Source organism: Nymphaea colorata, chromosome 1 (assembly GCF_008831285.2).
Source record: "Nymphaea colorata isolate Beijing-Zhang1983 chromosome 1, ASM883128v2, whole genome shotgun sequence".
In the NCBI taxonomy this organism is placed as follows: Eukaryota; Viridiplantae; Streptophyta; class Magnoliopsida; order Nymphaeales; family Nymphaeaceae; genus Nymphaea; species Nymphaea colorata.
In genome coordinates, this window is record NC_045138.2 from 35995304 (window position 1) to 36013662 (window position 18359).

Genomic DNA, 18359 nt, shown 5'->3' on the forward strand with positions numbered 1-18359 from the left:
AACTTGGAAAGACGTACATATGCAAGGCCCGAAACGTTGACCACCTCATTTTCGTATTCAATGAATAATTAGAACAGCAGTAAATGCGATCGCGACACAGCATCGAATATTTACTTTGTGACAGCCAGATAGGCAGATACGTATATGTGGAATTCAGACCTGGATCCAGATCCAATTTTAAGCGTACATGGGCAATCGGTTCAAATAAGCGGGCTGAATTTATTCACGAGCTCAGGTAAATGAAAACCCAACGTCTGGATCCAAGTAGAAGAATATCGTATTCGTGGGTATTTAATGGTCCAATGAGCATGTAGGGAGAGTCCAGCCCGACGTGATACTTCGTAATAAAATGTAAAATAACTTTTACATGTTTTTAGTTTCTTTTGGATAGATTCTATCGATATCTCACTTCTTTGTTATTGTTGTTATTATATATATGACAATTTGTTCGTCTTGTGTTCGGTCCGGGTCCTAGTGTCTCCCCAGGCTCTGAGGCTTGGTGGTGCCACCTGGCTGAGTTGGGTGGTAGCTTGGTTGTCTGGATCTCTACTATCCAGAAGTTCAGAATTTATAGAGAGAGAGAGAGAGATAGTGAGACGAGGGAGACGAGGAGAAGGGAAGGAAGGAATCAGAGGCTATAAAGTTGGAGGGATCAATTCCTTTCTGTCTTTATTCGAAGAGTTCATCTGTTTATTCCCCTTGTTTTGGGGATCGCATGGCCTCGAGTCATACTTGGTGGGATTTCTAGCTCCCGTTTTTGCAGCGTAAGTATCACGATGATCTGTTCTTTCGTTTATCATGCGATATATTGGATGCCCAATTCGGAACACCGACTATCTCTCCTGAGTTCTTGATTTCGTGTTCTTGCTTTTCACTCCTCTTGCGTTTTGCTTTACTGAAAATTTCGGAAGGCTTGTCTAATTTTCGGCCGCTTCTGTGAAAAATGGGTTCTGAAAAAAATCAAGTGAAGTGGCAGATTTTTAATCGTGAAGAACTTAAGTGATTTGTCTACATAGTGTGTTTCTTATTTGCTGTTGCCACGAGAGCGTAAAGGTGTATAATTTTTATCTGCTACTGTCTATGTTTTCTTCTTTATAATTGGGAGGAGTTTTTTTTCCCTCCATGATCATGTATATGCTTCCTATTTCTAAATCTGACGAATTTTTACGACACGTACATACATTGGTATGCACGTATTCAGGATCTTTTTGTTTATCGTTAGAAGAGAAATTATATTTTTTTATTCGTTCTTCCCTTTTCTCCTTCCCGCAACCTTCATCTTTCTTTGCTCAACTGCTGGGTCTCTCAGGGCTCTCTCTCTGTCTCTGTGGAGGGCCTCCGGCCAGCAACGGTCGACTGTCATCAGCAGCAGCGCCATGGGGAAGATGGTTCCGCCGTTGAGCTTCTCCATGTTGCTCTCTATTTTCCCTTTACGACTGACACACTCTGTCTCACTCTCTCTAGTTACCGCGTACTTGCTTGCTGTTTTGGGTTGTGTGTCTTGGAGTTCTATTATTGTTAGGCATGTGAAATATGGGGAATTGATGGTTGCACATAAATTGTTTGTTGAAATGCCCCAGAAGGATGTGGTGTTGTGGAACTTGTTGATTGTGGCCTGTGGGCCACCTGAAAGCAAGGATATGAATTCTGCGGCGGCATTATGAATGCGTGTGAGCTTTTTAATAAGGAACTTGCCTAGTTTTTTGGTCAGCCAAAGTTTTGGATTCCAGCAGTTTTCCGCTACCTTCTTCACATCGCAGCTCAGCGAATTAGTTCACGCTTCTAGCTATTCATGCTCCAGTACTAAGCTGCTTCAACGTGCAAACAGAGACTTTAAAAGTTAGACACCTGATTATATCTTTTTTTTGTGTGTGCTTCCAACTCATAGTCATGTTTTGAAGGTTTTGTGTGTGACCTTAACTATGAGTCTGGTACTGTTGAGGGTTGAACTTTATGTGCTACAATAAATAACTGAGAAAATTAGCTCGTAGCTCTTATATCTGTCTGCATTTATACCTTAATAAGAGTTTGGAGGAAGCTTTAAAGTCTGCACACTAGTTGAATGCCGCACAGTCTATCTTCATGGTAATGAACAGTATGGTCTGCAATCTGCGTTGAGGCATGGGACAACTAGTATTGCATACTTGGCAGGATGTACTTGTCTCTTCCAATTTTCCTTTCTGTTTAATCCCAAACGTTGACAAAAATGTCTACGACTATCTTATGGACAATTTAGGCACTAAAAGGTGTTTTAACTGAGCATAGCCTTATAGCCCATGGAGGGAAACATGTTGAAAATTTGCAATTATTCTCAGGTCATAGCTGGTTACTGTGACATGTCTGGTCTAATATGCATATACAATTATTTATTTCCTTTTGGTTGCTCCTTTTCTTGTCTAATTTGTCTGATTTTTGTTCAAGTGTGATAAATAGAGCAATTAGTTTAACTAGAACATTTTCATGACTTTGTGAAAACTGTAATTTGGGTGACAGAATCCATGATTAACAAGGCATGTAAAGACTGAGTGATAAATTATCTAACTAAAGAAGGAAAAAGAATTCTTACTCTTTCTGAATAAAATGCATAGACATATATAAATTAAATGTTGTCATATTCATAACAACATGATTTTTTCATTATTTTTTTATTGATATCATATATTTTACTAATTTGATGTTGAAGCTTACACTTTAATACCTCGAGGCTTCCATCTCATTTTATGATGGGCTCTGTGCTTAACTTTCCTGAATGCCTCTAACAACATTGAGAGAGAGAGAGTCCTTATGGACAATCATAACAGCTTTGCCTCAATGCCTCTAACAACGTAGAGAGAGAGAGAGAGAGTCCTTACGGACAATCATAACCTTCTGGTTTTCAGAAATGACAAGTTAGGTTGTAAGCATCACCCATTTGGTCTTCTTTTCCTTTTCATTTGGATGTGTGAATATTAAGATGACAATTATGCACATTTATAGCAATCATGTATTGATTTGCCAACTGGATTTTCATGTCGATATCAAAATGATTCCTCCAAGGCCCAAGCAAGTCACTATTTGCAGATGAGTAGTTTTTGATTTTGTGGTTGTCGTTGTTGGTGCTGATTGTTGTAAAAAATTGACTATTGCAGTTATTTACTCTTTCTTTTCATGAATTTTAATAGTTGGACCTCTTTAAGTAAGCATGCTGTGAATTCATCACTGAACCTACAAAGAAAGTCTCTACTAGCGGTGCTAATATCAATAATCATCTCAGGAAAGCAGGAAACGATTAGAAAGTAAACGAAATTAAAAGAAAATAATCGAGACAAGAAATTTGAGGAAAAAAACTAAGGAACTCATATTATATCAAACCTGTGGACTATTTATTACGATACAATCTCCACCTATTTATGTAAGAAGAAGATATAATGTAGAAAGATAGTCTTAAAATATTGATTGTGAATAGTAAGGTATATTATTATCCTTATAATCTCCTAACAATTAACAAAAACAAAAAAATATCATAATATGGAGAAGTAATACTAAATCTAGTAAAGTAATTTTTAAATAAATTCAAAATATCTATCCAGCTATCATATGCTTTGATCTCCTGCATCTAAGTCGAATACATCCTTGCGTTTGAAAGAAATTTTGTCAAGTTATTTTGTGTTTGGCCAGTCACTGACTTACATCTGATTACAGTGTATCTGTGCTCATTTACTACTTCATTTATCTGGAATCATCCGTAACTTATTTGATGGCCTGAATGAATTCCTGCAGTTGTTGTGAACTTTTTCTCCTTTGGTTGTAACTAACTGGTTCTGTTAGTTGCGTATGACTTCTAAGGCTGAAATTGATGCTTTTTTGTCTAGTTGTGTGGGGGGTACCTTGCTGTTTCCTTTATCCAGTGATCTAGGCATGTGGTTGGATACAACGAGAAGGCAATTATGTCGACTACACAAAGAGATAGCTCAAGCAATCCTTCAACTTCATACACTTTCAACCGGATCCGGCATCGTAGGCGTTCAAATGAGGTTAGCTATAATACTCACTATGTGCTTGTCTATTTTTGCTTTTTTCTCTTTTATTTTATTGGTTTAAGAATGTTAAGATTTTGCCTCAAGGGGCATAGCGTAGCTGGTCGAGCTAGGGGCCTGTATAAAGGCAGGTCTCTAGTTCGATTCCCATGGGCGTTATGTTCTTGTGTCTTAAGGCGGTAGGACGCGGTGTCCAAGTTGAAGGGTGCACCGTTGCTATCGCTGACACCGACGCAGCTCAGGACCCCGGAGGCAGGGGGAATGGGGGGGCCTTCGGGCCTTTTTCGGGCAGTGGGATTAATACCTCTCGTTCACCCGGAAGAATGTTAAGGTTTTAAATTCTGCCATATTTAATATGTTCTGTTGTACTGACGTGCACCTCAGTTCATCAATTTTTGTGAACATGTATCAGTTCTTTGTAGCAGTCGAACAGTTTATGTTGCTACCCTTTTGGTCCCTTTGGTTTTTTGAGTTGCTCTTACAACTTAGTGTGATCCACTTTGGAAACATTATTTGTATAACAAATGATCAACTTGCTAGATTAATTGACAATCAGTTCCTTAAATTTGTGGATGTGCTATTTACTATCTTGTATCATATGAAAGCACCTTGGCATTTCTGGTGGTTTTGTAATTTGTGAGGCTTCATTGATTATATGCTGTCTGTAATCCATATGTGCACCATTTGTTAATGTTACTAAAAGTGGTTGTTTCCAATATAATTCTTATAATCAGTTGGTTAATTCAGGTCATCCATGAGGCAGACAAAGCAAGTGGAGGCCATTTGCTTGTTGATGACCAAAACAAGTATAAGTCCATGCGAACACGTGCATGGTCAACTGTCTGGATGCTTGGAGGATTTGCTTTGATCATTTATATGGGACATCTCTATATTTGGGCAATGATCATAGCCATCCAAATCTTTATGGTAAGGGAAGTTTTCAACTTAGCAAGAAAGGCTCGTGAAGATAGAGATCTTCCTGGATTTAGGATTCTGAATTGGTAAGTACTTTGTCTTCTGTATGGATTTTAAAATTACCTTTTATTTACTTGTTTGTTATGAACATCAACTATATGTTAAGGTGTTTGATGTGCTGGTTCACCCTCTAATAGGATTGCTTCTGCATATGAAATGTATCTTCTTGTTTTCTCTTTTTCAGGCATTTCTTTTTCACAACAATGATATTTGTCTATGGCTATTTTCTTCGGCGGCAGCTGGTGAACACTGTACTCTCAGATAAATTCTTATATCGGCTCGTGAGCAGCTTTATCAAATATCAGCTGTTTATATGCTATTTCTTGTACATCTCAGGCAGGTTATTCTACTCTCCTGTAGTTAAGTTTGACCATATAGATGGAGTTTCATACTCTTTTTTTTTTTTTTTGGATTTTCCTCCTTTCTTTGTTTCTCTGAATGTGTCTCACGTTTCAGACATTTTGAATCAGCAGACATTCCACAAGGTCAATGCTAATTTTGTATAGATGAACGTATGTGTAGACAATTAACCTGTTGTTCTATATGCTTTTGAACACATGATGTTCCTAAACAATGATGCACATGGGTGCTGTTTATGATAAGAAGTCTGCCATTCTGCTTCAGCCCTTAAGATGTGCTGCCTTAAAATGCTTCCTATCTTCATGATGTTTTTCTCCATAATGTTTTCAGGCTTTGTATGGTTCATACTTACTCTAAAGATGAAGATGTACAAGTATCAGTTTGGCCAGTTTGCTTGGACGCACATGATTCTGCTTGTTGTGTTCACCCAATCTGCATTTACTGTAGCAAACATATTTGAAGGGATTTTCTGGTAATTTACTTTTTTGAACCTATTCTTTGTCTGAATTCTGCCATTTGGAACCTCCTTTATTAATTTGAAATTTTATGTTTCCCCTAGAGCATCTTTTAGAATTTCAGTTTTTGTGTAGTTATTTTATCTTCTTTACATCATAGACAGCCATATCGAGCGCCTCTTTCAAGTGGAATGATTGTATAATTTATAAAATTTTTCTATGTCATAAGTTATTTTGGATCAAATGTTGTATTCCTTCTGAATTTAGTTGTTTAGTTTGGATCTGGATGGATAATCTCCATTTGGAATGGAAGTTTTGGGGAGTATGTATTGGCAATTTTTTTCCCAAATAGGTGGTGACTTGGAGGTCAAAATGTGAGCTAGCTGAACTGGTGGGAGACTCAGAACAGAGGGAAACGTTATTCTGGATCAGATGTTGTATTTCTTCTGAATTTAGTTCTTTATTTTGGATAGACAACCTTCATTTGGAATGGAAATTCGTGGGAGTACTTATTAGCAATTCTTTGCCCAAATATGTTGTGACTTGGATGTCAAACTTTGAGCTGGCAAAACTGGTGGATTTTACTAAACAGGCCATTGTGGTTTGTGTGCATGAAGATTCTATTTGACTAAGTCCTACCTTTTGCTTCTTTATGATGGATGTGATTGAAGATATGATGCCTGATTGCTATTTGGGAATTTCTGTTCTAGCTAACAGTAAAGTCTTTTAGGACATGACCAGGATCGATGCCCTATGAAGCAGCAAAGAGATGGATGGCATTGCATTTCATATTCCAGCTGCTGAAAGTAACCCATGATATTCTACCTTGGATAGCATAAAGCGATCCTGATCATGAACAGCATGTTCGTCTACATTCTGGTTGTGCATTGGCATTTTGGGGGCCTATCTTCTATCTTCTATGTTCATGTCAATTGATTGTTTTCTTGTTATTTGTGTTTTCCTTTTCATTTGAGGGGCTTTTTTGGAAATACTTCTGAAGCATTGGTTGGAGTATTTTACTTGATAAATTTTCTCTGTAAAGCTATTACTTTCTGCTATACTGGATTATATTTGTTAGTTGTTTTTGCTATTGCTTGATTTCAGTGAATCCCTGAATCCGGGTTCCATTTTCTGCAGGTTTCTTCTGCCTGCGTTTCTTATTGTTATTAATGACATTGCTGCTTATATTTTTGGCTTCTTCTTTGGCCGAACACCTTTGATCAAGTTATCTCCGAAGAAAACTTGGGAAGGCTTCATTGGGGCATCTGTTACAACCATAATATCAGCATTCTTGGTGAGCTTCTCCTGTTCATTGTCACTGTTAACTTGGTTTCGAAATGCTGAGGTTTATGCATACCTCTTTAAGAGTGAAAAGCATATTGTAATTTTTGAAGGCCTCCAGTTAGCAGCCATCTGATAATGTTACCGAAAAAGAAAAATTATATACTTGTGACATGCACATGAGACTGCTCGATTGATTGCTTTCATGATGACACTTCATTGAAAGATGGTTAAGATAATGGCATATACATATATCAAGCTGAGGCACAATAGGAGGTTTTCCATTATGCTAATGCATTTCCATGTTTTTGTGTAGTTAGCAAACTTTTTGGGACGTTTCCAATGGCTAACATGTCCAAGGAAGGCAAGTGCTCATTATTTTTAATTTAAGTTTCTTGAAAGACCGTTCTTACTAATGATAACAATATTTGCAGGATCTATCTACAGGGTGGCTCCATTGTGATCCTGGTCCTTTGTTCAAGCCTAAATGTTACTCCCTTGGGATGTTGCCTTCCTGGGTGAGTGACCAAAAGTTCTGTAGACTTCTTCTGTATTACCTTCGTCTTTGGTTCTATTCATGATTCATGAAGCAACTGAAAATTTCCAGTGGAGGTGGTAAATGATTGCACCTGTTGATTTTATTAATATTTTTCATGGTCAGTTCATTATCACATCAAGAAGTGGTCCTAGTAATTTTATATTGGTTGATTACTATATTGTTCCATAAGGTGTTTGATATCGTTGCAATGATGAGGCTGGTCTGCGTCAATTCGATATGAGTTGGTTTATGTGTGCCACATGTTTGCTTTGATGTATTATAGTTGTCCATGACTACGAGTACTACTTTCTCGTTACTTCTTTCTAGAGGGACCTTGCTGGTGGTTTTCATGCATCTGTTGGTCATCGTCCCCTATTCATGGATTTCTTATTCGATGCTGTGTTAACACTGGGTCCTATCATTGTGTGCCTCTTCCCTGTGATTATATGACCTTGTTATCTAAAAGGATGCTTGCTTTTGATGCTAAGCACCATATAATTTATTCTCTTTCCTAATTTCCCCAGTTCCCTTGGAAAGAGATCACAGTTTTGCCTGTTCAGTGGCATGCTTTAGCACTTGGACTATTTGCATCGAGCATAGCACCTTTTGGTGGTTTTTTCGCAAGTGGCTTCAAAAGGGCCTTTAAGATCAAGGTTTTCTTTCGCATCCCGTCCAATTGAACTTTAAATACCATTCGTATCATGAGTTATGTGAAACCTTTAAATAAATTTGTCTCTTGTTGCAGGACTTTGGTGACAGCATACCTGGGCATGGTGGCATGACTGATCGCATGGATTGTCAGGTGGTCATTTATCGTTAATTGTTAATCACACTGCTGCCAAGTGCCAAACTCTTATACTTTTACCTAATTAATGTTTGCTTATTTTTTTCTTGAAATCCCCGCAGATGGTGATGGCTGTATTCTCTTACATCTATTATCAGTCATTCATTGTGCCTCATAACGACACCGTTGACACTATCCTTCAACAGGTACGTGCATTAGAATGGATTGTAGACAACTGTTTTGGATACTGATTGGTGCCTTCAGTCTTAGAATGCAAACTGTTGCTCTGTGCACGTGCATTAGAATGGATTGTAGATAACTGTTTTTTATACCAATTGGTGCCTTCAGTCTTAGAATGCTAACTGTTGCTCTGTTCTCCAGATCTTGGGTAACCTATCAATCGAGGATCAAATCGACCTATATAGGCAGCTTGGTGATAGACTGATGGCGTCGCATCTCAATAGCTCTTGAAGCTTACCCCTGTAACATAAATACTTGTTTTGTATAGGCGGTTTCTGTCCATGTCCTGTTCCCGACATTTCTTGTTTCTCCTTATTTGGAAAAGTTGGGCAGCTTTAGTTAAGTTTGATTTTGTTTTTCTGCTCTGAAGAACATGGTTCAGTGAACGTTCACCTCTCTCTCTCGATTGAGATGGAAGTGGTTTTGCGTCTTCACATTTACTCGATTGTTTCAAGTCTCCTATCGTTGAGAACTATGCGCTCTGCTTCAAAGTGGCCACAATGTCAATGAGGCAACAAGAATGATAAATCCGTCGATGGCCATAATCACGAACCTTTGTCTACGGATTTTTTCTTCGATAAGCGAAAGCTTGTGAACGATCTTGATCTTTTTCCATATCAATATTGCTAGAGTCAGAAAGGACAAATAAAAATTGCAAACTAAAAACAATAAATGAGAGCCTCGAGATGCTTCTCCCGGTAGTATGTTGCCGGCGTCCCTTTGATCGAGCCAATTCAACTCCCTGTTGGAGACTCAAACGGCTTGTTGAATTGTGCTCTGCCTGTATCATCTTCTTAAACACGCTGAGTCGATTGCCTGCGTAACAAGACTGAGATAACTACGCAGTGAAATACTCGTCCCTACACGGATGAGAAAAATCTCAGAAATGTTTTCCGCGTTTGACATTCAGTTGGAACTTGGAAGTCAATGACGCCGACTGAAAATCCAGATTTTCTGCGAATCCAATCTTTTTGCACCCTCGATTTTTGGAGTAACAAGCACTCCCAAAGAGTTCTCTCCAACTGCCCCTGGATTCAACACGGAAATTTTTAGGTTGAGGAAGGTCGGGATTGTAATACCTGCCTTTCAATTGTATGATCGTGTAATTTGCGCAACGTCAGCATGCCTTTTGAAAAGGAAAAAGAAGGCATTTTCCCCACCAAGCTGGCGGCAACCCATGTCACAATGACATGAAAATGGCTTACTTAATTGCGGTTCAAGTTTAAAGTGCTTTAAAAGGACCAACTATGGAAGCGCTTTTTTCTACTTTTTTTTTTTGTTTTTAGTATAAAAAGCAGAAAATCATCCAAAAGGTTGAGGGTTCATTTCAACTTCATCCATGACGTGGGAGATCGACATGTTCCACCTGCCTTGTTATTGACAAATCCATCCCCCTTATTGGCACTTATAAGACAAGTTTATCAAGTTGCCGCTTTAACCATGACTAACAACCTCATGCACCTACGAGCATGAATCTGTGACATATTGGTTCACTCAATTTTTTATTTTCTCCAAAAAACTTGCATCATTTCATTAGAAAGAAAAGAAAAATAATTGATAAGTTTAACCTCAAGTTCTAAGTTAGAAACTGAAACAAAAGATAAAGGATAGAATTGCTAATTATTTACAAACTCGGAAATGAATTTGGCATCAACCCACAGATTAGTTTCAAACTTCCAAAAGATTAGGATGGCAGTACCAAGCAGAAGTCAATGCCCGACAAGAGGCACGTCTCTGTAGCATAAGACAAAGCAACCGCGAATTAATTTTCCCTTAGACACAAAAAGGCTCATAAACCATTCAATGGTGGAAACAAAATTCTGCCATAGATCAAATTTGCCAGTCAAATGGGAAACACAGGAACTCTGGACCAGAGAACCCCATCTAAGACGTGGCTACACATACATTTCAAGCCATCAATAAAAATGTTACTCAACTTGTGAGAAGCAAAGATATCCGAAAGAGTTGAATATCTAAACCCCTCAAAGATCGCCATCATTCTTTTGTACCTTTGAACCAAGATCTAAATCACAGCCGAGATTTCCTTGCCTTCTTCTAGCTTGCTGTTTTTCCCCAAAATCAGGAAATCCAAAGGAAGCTACTAAATGAACGAAGGACAAGTGACTACTAGGGGACAGGATTCAGAGTGAAGAAGGATCATGTAGAATATTCTATCGCAGGGATCCTCATGGGTCAGCATGGCCAGCAATTTCATCATCACTTGATGCACCATTACTTCCATCAGTCGCCTCATCATCATCGTCACTGCTTTCCTCAACAACTTTGGTGATGTGTTCCTTCTTTGCATATCGCTCACAATACTCTGTCATGACCAGAAGGCACACAGGATGTTGGATAAGCTACTTCAAACTGAATATGCAACAGGGCAAAGAGATGCATAAAGACAAAAAATGATTTAATTGTCAACTGGTTGCCAATGCCAGTTAGATATGATAAGCCAAAGCGGATAGCAACAAGAAGCCGTTTCATGTGTTCATCTATCTTAATGTGGTGCAGTTTGACAGCTTTGATACTTAACTGCCTTATAAATGACAAAACGTGAAAACACAGAGCGGCATATTCAAATTTGTTACTTGTTAGGCAAGAAGAAAAGTGCTGAACACGAGAAGAAATTGTGAATTACGATTCAGAAAGAATGAATAGAAAGAAAATTAAGTACTTGTCTTGGCAGCTCTACAACATAACCTTGACATGAAACACAGACTACAAAGCGAAGATTGCCAAAACCATATTTGCCATGTAAACATAAAGTGTATCCTACTTTTCTCAGAGATAATTCCACAACAAGGATTTAAGTGGCTGGATAAAGGTGTCGACATGTGTTCATATTCCAGAACATGTGGGCCAGATCCAGGCGGGCGCCCCAGTCAAGCAGGATATTTTAATACATACTTATCCAATTCATTGCTCAGAGCAAAAAAATGTTCCTCATGCAGGATTTAGCTTGGAAGGAACGTAAAGCAAATCATAAAGTTGATTCTATAAAGAAAAAACCTGAATTTTGTGGAGGGTTGGGCACGGTTATACACCACCAGTTGGTGGATCATTTGCGTATCACGAAATGATATCATGTTTAGACTTTAGAGATATTTCGTTGGTTCCTTGCAGAACAGGGTTCTTTTAGAGGTAGGACTATAACCAAACGGTGTTGTGAGGATATTTCTTGTTTCCTCAGTCTGATCTAACTATTAATTGGTGTTTATCTCTTTATCCTTATTGCTACAAGGATATTTCCTGTTTCCTCAGTCTGATCTAACTATTAATTGGTGTTTATCTCTTTATCCTTATTGCTAAAACTTTTTGTTGGAGGATGAATGTTCAATATTCCTGAAACTTCTTCTCCCTCAGAGTTCCTTTCCAGAAGATCAGATAGCTAATTTCAGTAATTGAAGCTCTGGATAGAGCTTTATCTTAGACAGAGAATACACGTTCGTAGACCCCACATTTCAACAGTTGTTTCTTATCTTTTAAACATATATGCACTTCTTCAGTATTGAACGTATACCTGCCCTTGTCTTTTGAGCACTGCAATTAAATAAAACAATTATTTTTTGTTTAATATTCATTGGAGCATCCACTTTTCTGTTTTTCTCTCTTAATACGACTTCACTTAGGTGGACAGAAGCCCGGTTTCAAGAGCCCCTTGCACAAAGTAACATTCGTGAGAAGACAACTCTTTGAAAGGGCATCAAAGTAAAGAACAAGACAAGGTAATATCAAAACAGAAAATGGGTGATTAGAAGGCATTATAAAGAAGCACAAATGCCATTTTGAAAGGGACAAGGAATTCTGAGATACAACTTTTCTTTTCTTAATATCAGAAATGAGTAAGGATAGGATAACACATGGGATCCCGACCAAAAACATATGAAAAGAAGGAATAAAATGTAAATTGAATAATTAATATGGAAAGACCATAATTGAGGGTTCTTGACTTCAAACCCCAGTTGGTCATCTGTAATGCCTCACTTTAAGAAGTTTAGTTTTGTATTGAAGATTGTAAGAGATCTTCAAAAGACTTAAAAGAGAGTTGCTAAAATAATTGGTTTCCTAGTTCCTAGCCTCTTTAAGGCTGCAAACGAAGCTACCAGCAGGTGGGTTGGGATCCACCAAACCAGGAGCTCAAACCCAGTGTGAGAATGTGTTGGTTTGTTATAGTGGTTGTAGCTCCGATTTAACACTCAGATATAAGGTGGATTTTAACACCCCACTTTGAGAAGTTTAGTCTCATATTGAAGATTGTAATAGATTTTCAAATGACTTAAAAAAGGGGTTGTCAAGTGATTGGTTGTCCTGGTTTCTGTCCTTTTCAGGGCTGAAACCGAAATTGCTATGGGGTGGGGTGGGGTCCACCTAGAAGCCGAGCCTGGTGACATCATCCCCAAGGTTGTAGATGTGCATGTGGGAGCAGTGTGCATGTGTGCAAGTATGCAACAAACACAAAAAAAGTTAACCACAGGTCCACAACACAATGACACAACAAAACCCAAATTTCAATAAAAAAAGAAAAGTGTTTACCTCTTACTTTCTGCTCAAATTGTTGCTTGTCCCGCATCATCAGTGATGCAGCATCACTATTTAATGGATCTGTAGGATTTGGGTAGAGCAACAGCTGAGGTAGAAAGACTTCAAACACATTAAGCAAGTCTGCAACATATCAATTATAGTAAGGTGGCTACATTATAAATTCTAAAATTCTCTCTCTTTCTTGTTTTGGTATGCAACAGAAATCTTAATACTGCACAATATTAAAGCAGAGTCCTATTGTTCTTGTCCAATGCAAAGAACAAAGCACCTAAAAGAATTGTGAAAATCTGCACAGGTCTAGATCTAATTCTTCTGCTTTGGTCAATATTTGGAATTAATGGCAGTCTGGAGACTCTATGACCACCTAAAATCAAACTGACCATTGAAGTCCAAATTACTGTTTGGTCAGAACTCATACTCCGAAAGACCATAAACACTTAGTATGTAATAGCATGTCTCTAAGGACCTAATAAATGGAGGAAAGCACACGGGATTTGGGCTGCAACAAATTGTCTAACTGTCAGCCATCAAGTCTCTGACAATGTCTTTGAGCATTACCAAACATCGGGCTCCAGGTTTGATTGATGACATCCAAGCATACGGAACCAGACCTGCTATCAAAATTCAGAGATCAGCAGAAAAAAAAAGAAAAGCAGCATGATAATGCAAAATAAAATTGGCATCAGCTTCGGCTTACTATGTCATGGTGAGAAACAAAAGCATCTCCCTTGAAAGTAAGATATACAATAACAAAAGAGAGATATATGTGGTTCTGACCAAATATGAAGATTTTGCTCAACAATCAATATGAGAAAAGAAATTTAGCTAGCTTACAGTTAGCCCAAAGACCAACTCAAAACATGAAAGAAGTAAACAGAAAGCTGCACTCACAGCTCATCAACGTTTGGATGGAAAATTTTGTTCAAGAATCCAATTGATGGTGACTTGTATGGGTATGCCTCAGGAAGCTCCACATGGACCTTCCAAAATCCACCTTCATAGGGACCTACGATAGTAATAACACCCAGTCGAATAAGAGGAAGACAACCAACACTAAAAGTAATACCTTTGGCAGATACCAGAATCATGTTATATATAACTGAAAAAGTATACATGCACAAACATAACATGTCAGCCAAAAAGACACGTACCCTCAGTAAATGTGCTCAAAGTTTCATCCTTTTACCGCTTCTTACTAAAATTGCATGTGTGTGTGTGTGTGTGTCTATATATATATATATGTATATATATATATGATTTTGAAACCTGGCACTGTTAACAAAGCATGAGACCTGGCACTGTTAACAAAGCATGAGTACCTTGTTAACAAGAGGTGGGTTTTAAGAGTACAAGAGGTAATACTGTAATTGGTTATGGACATCCATGTAGGTGTATGAACAAATTGTATTAGGGATCAGATGAATACATAGGAAATCAGTTCCAGTCTTCCAGATTGGACTAGATACAGCATAGAAGAGGAAAACTTTGAAATCAAAACCAACTGTCTGGACACCTATGAGTTTGTTATTCTCAGTAACTTACCACTTTGTATATCCTATCTTAAGGGCTTTTTCCATGTACGTGTGAATGGTCAACAAAAATGGACAGCCACCCCCATCGGGGATGCACTAATAGATAATGACCACTTTTAAGTCTGTCCGACGTGTTCAATAATTAATAAGCAGCAGGAATAGCCACATGTTATGGTATTACATAAGTCTTCGTAATTCTACGCTTTAACTGCATGTGAGTTAAAAGAGCATCAAGCCTCATTTTAAAACAGCTATTCCAAATTTTCACTAGGTCCAGGATTAAGTAAATCATGCAGTGTGAATTACACCCTTCTAGCACAAAAAAGACACTAAGAGAAACAAAGGCTATAATTTACAACACACGGTTTCATGATCTCTGAAATAAAAACAAATGAAACTAATCTGAGAACCAGGACCTATCTCTGGGATATGATTCACTTTCAAGATGCCTTGATGGCAAAATGGTAGACTTGCGAGACTGAAAATTGTGTACTAAAGGGAATGGAGGTCTGAGTCCTCTTCAAGGAAAGGCCACTTAGAGGAAGCAATTTTACAGCCCATAAAAGGTACAAGAACCATTTCAGACCTGCGTAGCCCCACTTTTCTTTTGCACCTCAAATTGAATACGGAAAAGAAACTGTTGGGCTAACATCACAACTACTGAAGTTCTTTGAACTGAGGAAATCAAAACGTGCATGAAAGGAAACACTAAATCAGAAGATGTTCATAAGAACTATAATAGATATTGAAAGAGTTTCCTCACAAACACTTTTAACTATGAAATCAGACCAGGTATTAGAATTGTGCTGTGATGATGCTTTGCACTGAAATTCCAAAATCTTAAATGCTTGGGAAAGATAAAAGACAAATCAGGCTGTGGTCATGGTTTGTGTCCTTAAACACACAGACTCTCATTACATTTACCAAATGGACACTCCACTGCAGAAACAAATCCCATTTCACATGAGTAGACAATGTTCCACGCGAAGGAAGTGGAGCCAAAAAATCTAGGAACCAAAAGCAAGATCAGACTTTTAAGTGGAATCAAGAGCAACAAATGAAGAGGAAGAAATGCAGGGAAGCATTTGAAAAGGAAACTAGAATATATAGGTGATTGATGGGGAGACAAGATGCTTATGAAAGAAAATGAAGGAGATACTATAGTCCATACGTGATAAAAAAGTTTAACTAAATAATTAGTAATTGTTTTTATATAGTGTGATTTTAGTAAGATCATATTACAACCAATGCCCTGTAACTAAGCATGTACAAATGAAAATTCGGCTGCAAGTCTGAGAATATAATTCAAACAGGGGAATTATATACAGAGCACCATAACATTACATCTAAGCACGTCCTTTGATTCCAAGATTCAGATACCAACCACCTGATAATCTTTAAAGGTACTCAAGATTAACTACAGCATGCAAGCTTTCTGCAATCAACAAGAATAATTATAAAGGAGAAAAGAAGACTTGAGACCGTACTATCTTTAGGGCCACGAAACTCGACGTTGAATTCACCAATCCCATCGTTGATCGTCTCAACAGCATAATCACTCATCATCCTGAAAAGAAAGAAGAAATCCTAAGCAAAACAAAAGAAAAAGTGATAGATATCAAATCCAACACAGAAAGCGAAAAGCGACGGATCGACTACCAGGGCTACAACAGAAGGTGACATGGAACTGCCGTCAGGAGAAACTTCAGGAAGGAAAATATTAAAACACTAGATTAACCCACAGGATAGACAAATGATCCCCAGCTTCGAACCCAAGTACCGATTAAATATTACATAAACAAACAGACGACAGACATAAATTCTACGCACCCCCTCTCAGCTCCACAAATTGATAAAGAACTATGTCGAGACTTACAATTTCATTACATCCATCTCTCTTCTCTTGCTTGGAGAAGACATTGTTATACTTCCTTGGGTTGGTACCCAACTGCCCAACTGATAAAAATCAAAGAGAAAAACCAAAAGAGAAATATCAGATATCTCAACCACAACGAAAAGCCAAAGAGTCTCAGGAAAAAAAAACAAAAAGCAGTAAGAAGACTTATGAAGATGAAGAACCAAGACAACCAAAACCAACCCACGTGGAAAGGAAAAAAAAAACTAGATCTCTGGACTCCTGCTCGTTGTCAATGGGATCTATCAAGGAAAGGGTAATAAGGACAGGAAAGACGCTGCGTAGGATAAACCGCGTAACTGTTCTGTATGTACGTTTTGTGTGTCTACGAGGTACTTCTGCACCATTCAATGTTCATTTCGGGCGAGAATTAGGATGGGTGGAGCTGTTCTTGATAATTCGTTCTTCTTTTTCAGAGAATGGCCATGAAAGTCATCGGATCTTGAACCGTCCTCAGTATTTTCCGGGGCTCATATGTGCTTCCAGAAAAATACTCTCGCTTCCTCTCTTTCTCTTTCTCTTTCTCTCTCTCTCTCGTTTGATATGCGTGTCCTAGGCCCCAGGAAGTTTCTGTATTTATAATATTGATGAAGTTTTCTGAATTTGTAGATGTCATTCATAAGTTAGTCTCTCCGTTCGTTCGTGTTCCCCTGTAATTTTGTAGGTGTCCTCCGGTCAGGCGGTCACTACTTTGAACTTAAACCTTCACATTTTTCCTCCCACCCCACCCCACCCCCCGCCCCTGGCCTCTCTCTCTCTCTCTCAACATGCGACCTGAGACATGCATTTTAGTGCGGTTTCTTGCCACAATATTTGGACCAGTTTTTGGTGCAGGCCTGTTGTGCATATATAGTTATGTAGCAATTGCTATATGGTAGAACTTAATGAAATGGTTTGTTTGAATTGTTGCAGGTATTTTTGCTTAGTTAGAGGGTACATAGACATGGGAAACTCGCGGAGATGATGGAGTCAATGCTTTTACTGCAAACTTCAACAAGATGCATACTGCTTGCCTGGGTCTTTGGCCATTGAAATCTCAACCATGCCTTTACTAGAAAAAGGTAATGCCCGGTTCATTCACATCCACATCTTTGGCTTTGCGCAAACACAACTTACTACTAATGTACGTGCTACATACCATCGTTGAAGAGGTCCATAGATGGTGAACAATGGTCATCATGGGGAAGACGCTCCCTCTCTCTCGTTCTCTCTCTTTCGATATTTGACGAGTGCGCTTCCACTAGGGAGAACGAGATGTTGGAAGACTCTTTTTTTTGAGATGACATGAACAAGAAATAGAGAAGACAACCATCAAACAGTGACATGAGGTTAAGGTTTACGTAAAATTTTGTCTTCTTAAACACCAGGAACAAGAGTTCTCCCTTTGCTGCGCTTTTCAAGGATGGAACATCATGCCACTGGCTGATCTAACTGGTTTTTGCATAGTGGGGAACTGTGTTTGCATCTGGTGGAATGCAATGCATAAACCACTGAATTTGAAATGTAAAGAGTACACAGGCACGTCCAACAGATTTTTGTCCAGTGTTTGTATATGGCCCCCTCATTGGTGGAACACCATGTTTGCACGACCAAACAAGCTAAACCACTGAAAGTGAAACGCAAGGAATGCACACACACATTCTTGGATTTCTGTCCAGTGTTAGTGTGTCCGGGCCCCCCAATGCAGGAACACCACCTTTGCGCAATCAAACAAT

The 18359-nt window shown here is 38.5% G+C and overlaps 2 protein-coding genes across 5 annotated transcripts; one reads left to right on the forward strand and one right to left on the reverse strand.

Moving 5' to 3' along the window:
* The first annotated feature begins 465 nt into the window (after positions 1-465).
* On the forward strand, positions 466-9103 carry LOC116260350 (phosphatidate cytidylyltransferase 1-like). The gene is made up of 12 exons (XM_031638631.2): positions 466-764; positions 3852-4013; positions 4764-5017; positions 5176-5327; positions 5682-5823; positions 6944-7100; positions 7404-7451; positions 7522-7605; positions 8150-8278; positions 8371-8427; positions 8532-8615; positions 8791-9103. The coding sequence occupies exons 2-12, from the start codon at positions 3927-3929 to the stop codon at positions 8878-8880; spliced, it is 1284 nt and encodes a 427-aa protein (XP_031494491.1). The 5' UTR covers positions 466-764; positions 3852-3926; the 3' UTR covers positions 8881-9103.
* Positions 9104-10453: 1350 nt separating this feature from the next.
* Positions 10454-17332, reverse strand: LOC116245801 (ubiquitin-conjugating enzyme E2-23 kDa-like). Of its 4 annotated transcripts, none has more exons than XM_031617361.2 (7): positions 16832-17332; positions 16606-16685; positions 16217-16296; positions 14089-14203; positions 13756-13808; positions 13196-13317; positions 10454-10972 (listed from the first exon to the last, which is right to left on the reverse strand). In XM_031617361.2, the coding sequence occupies exons 2-7, from the start codon at positions 16647-16649 to the stop codon at positions 10751-10753; spliced, it is 636 nt and encodes a 211-aa protein (XP_031473221.1). In that variant the 5' UTR covers positions 16650-16685; positions 16832-17332; the 3' UTR covers positions 10454-10750. The 4 variants fall into 4 exon arrangements, with proteins under 4 accessions (XP_031473221.1, XP_031473220.1, XP_049931643.1 ...); XM_031617360.2 differs by having other exon boundaries at positions 16945-17330; XM_050075686.1 differs by having other exon boundaries at positions 13189-13317; positions 16945-17302.
* Between the last annotated feature and the right edge of the window lie 1027 nt (positions 17333-18359).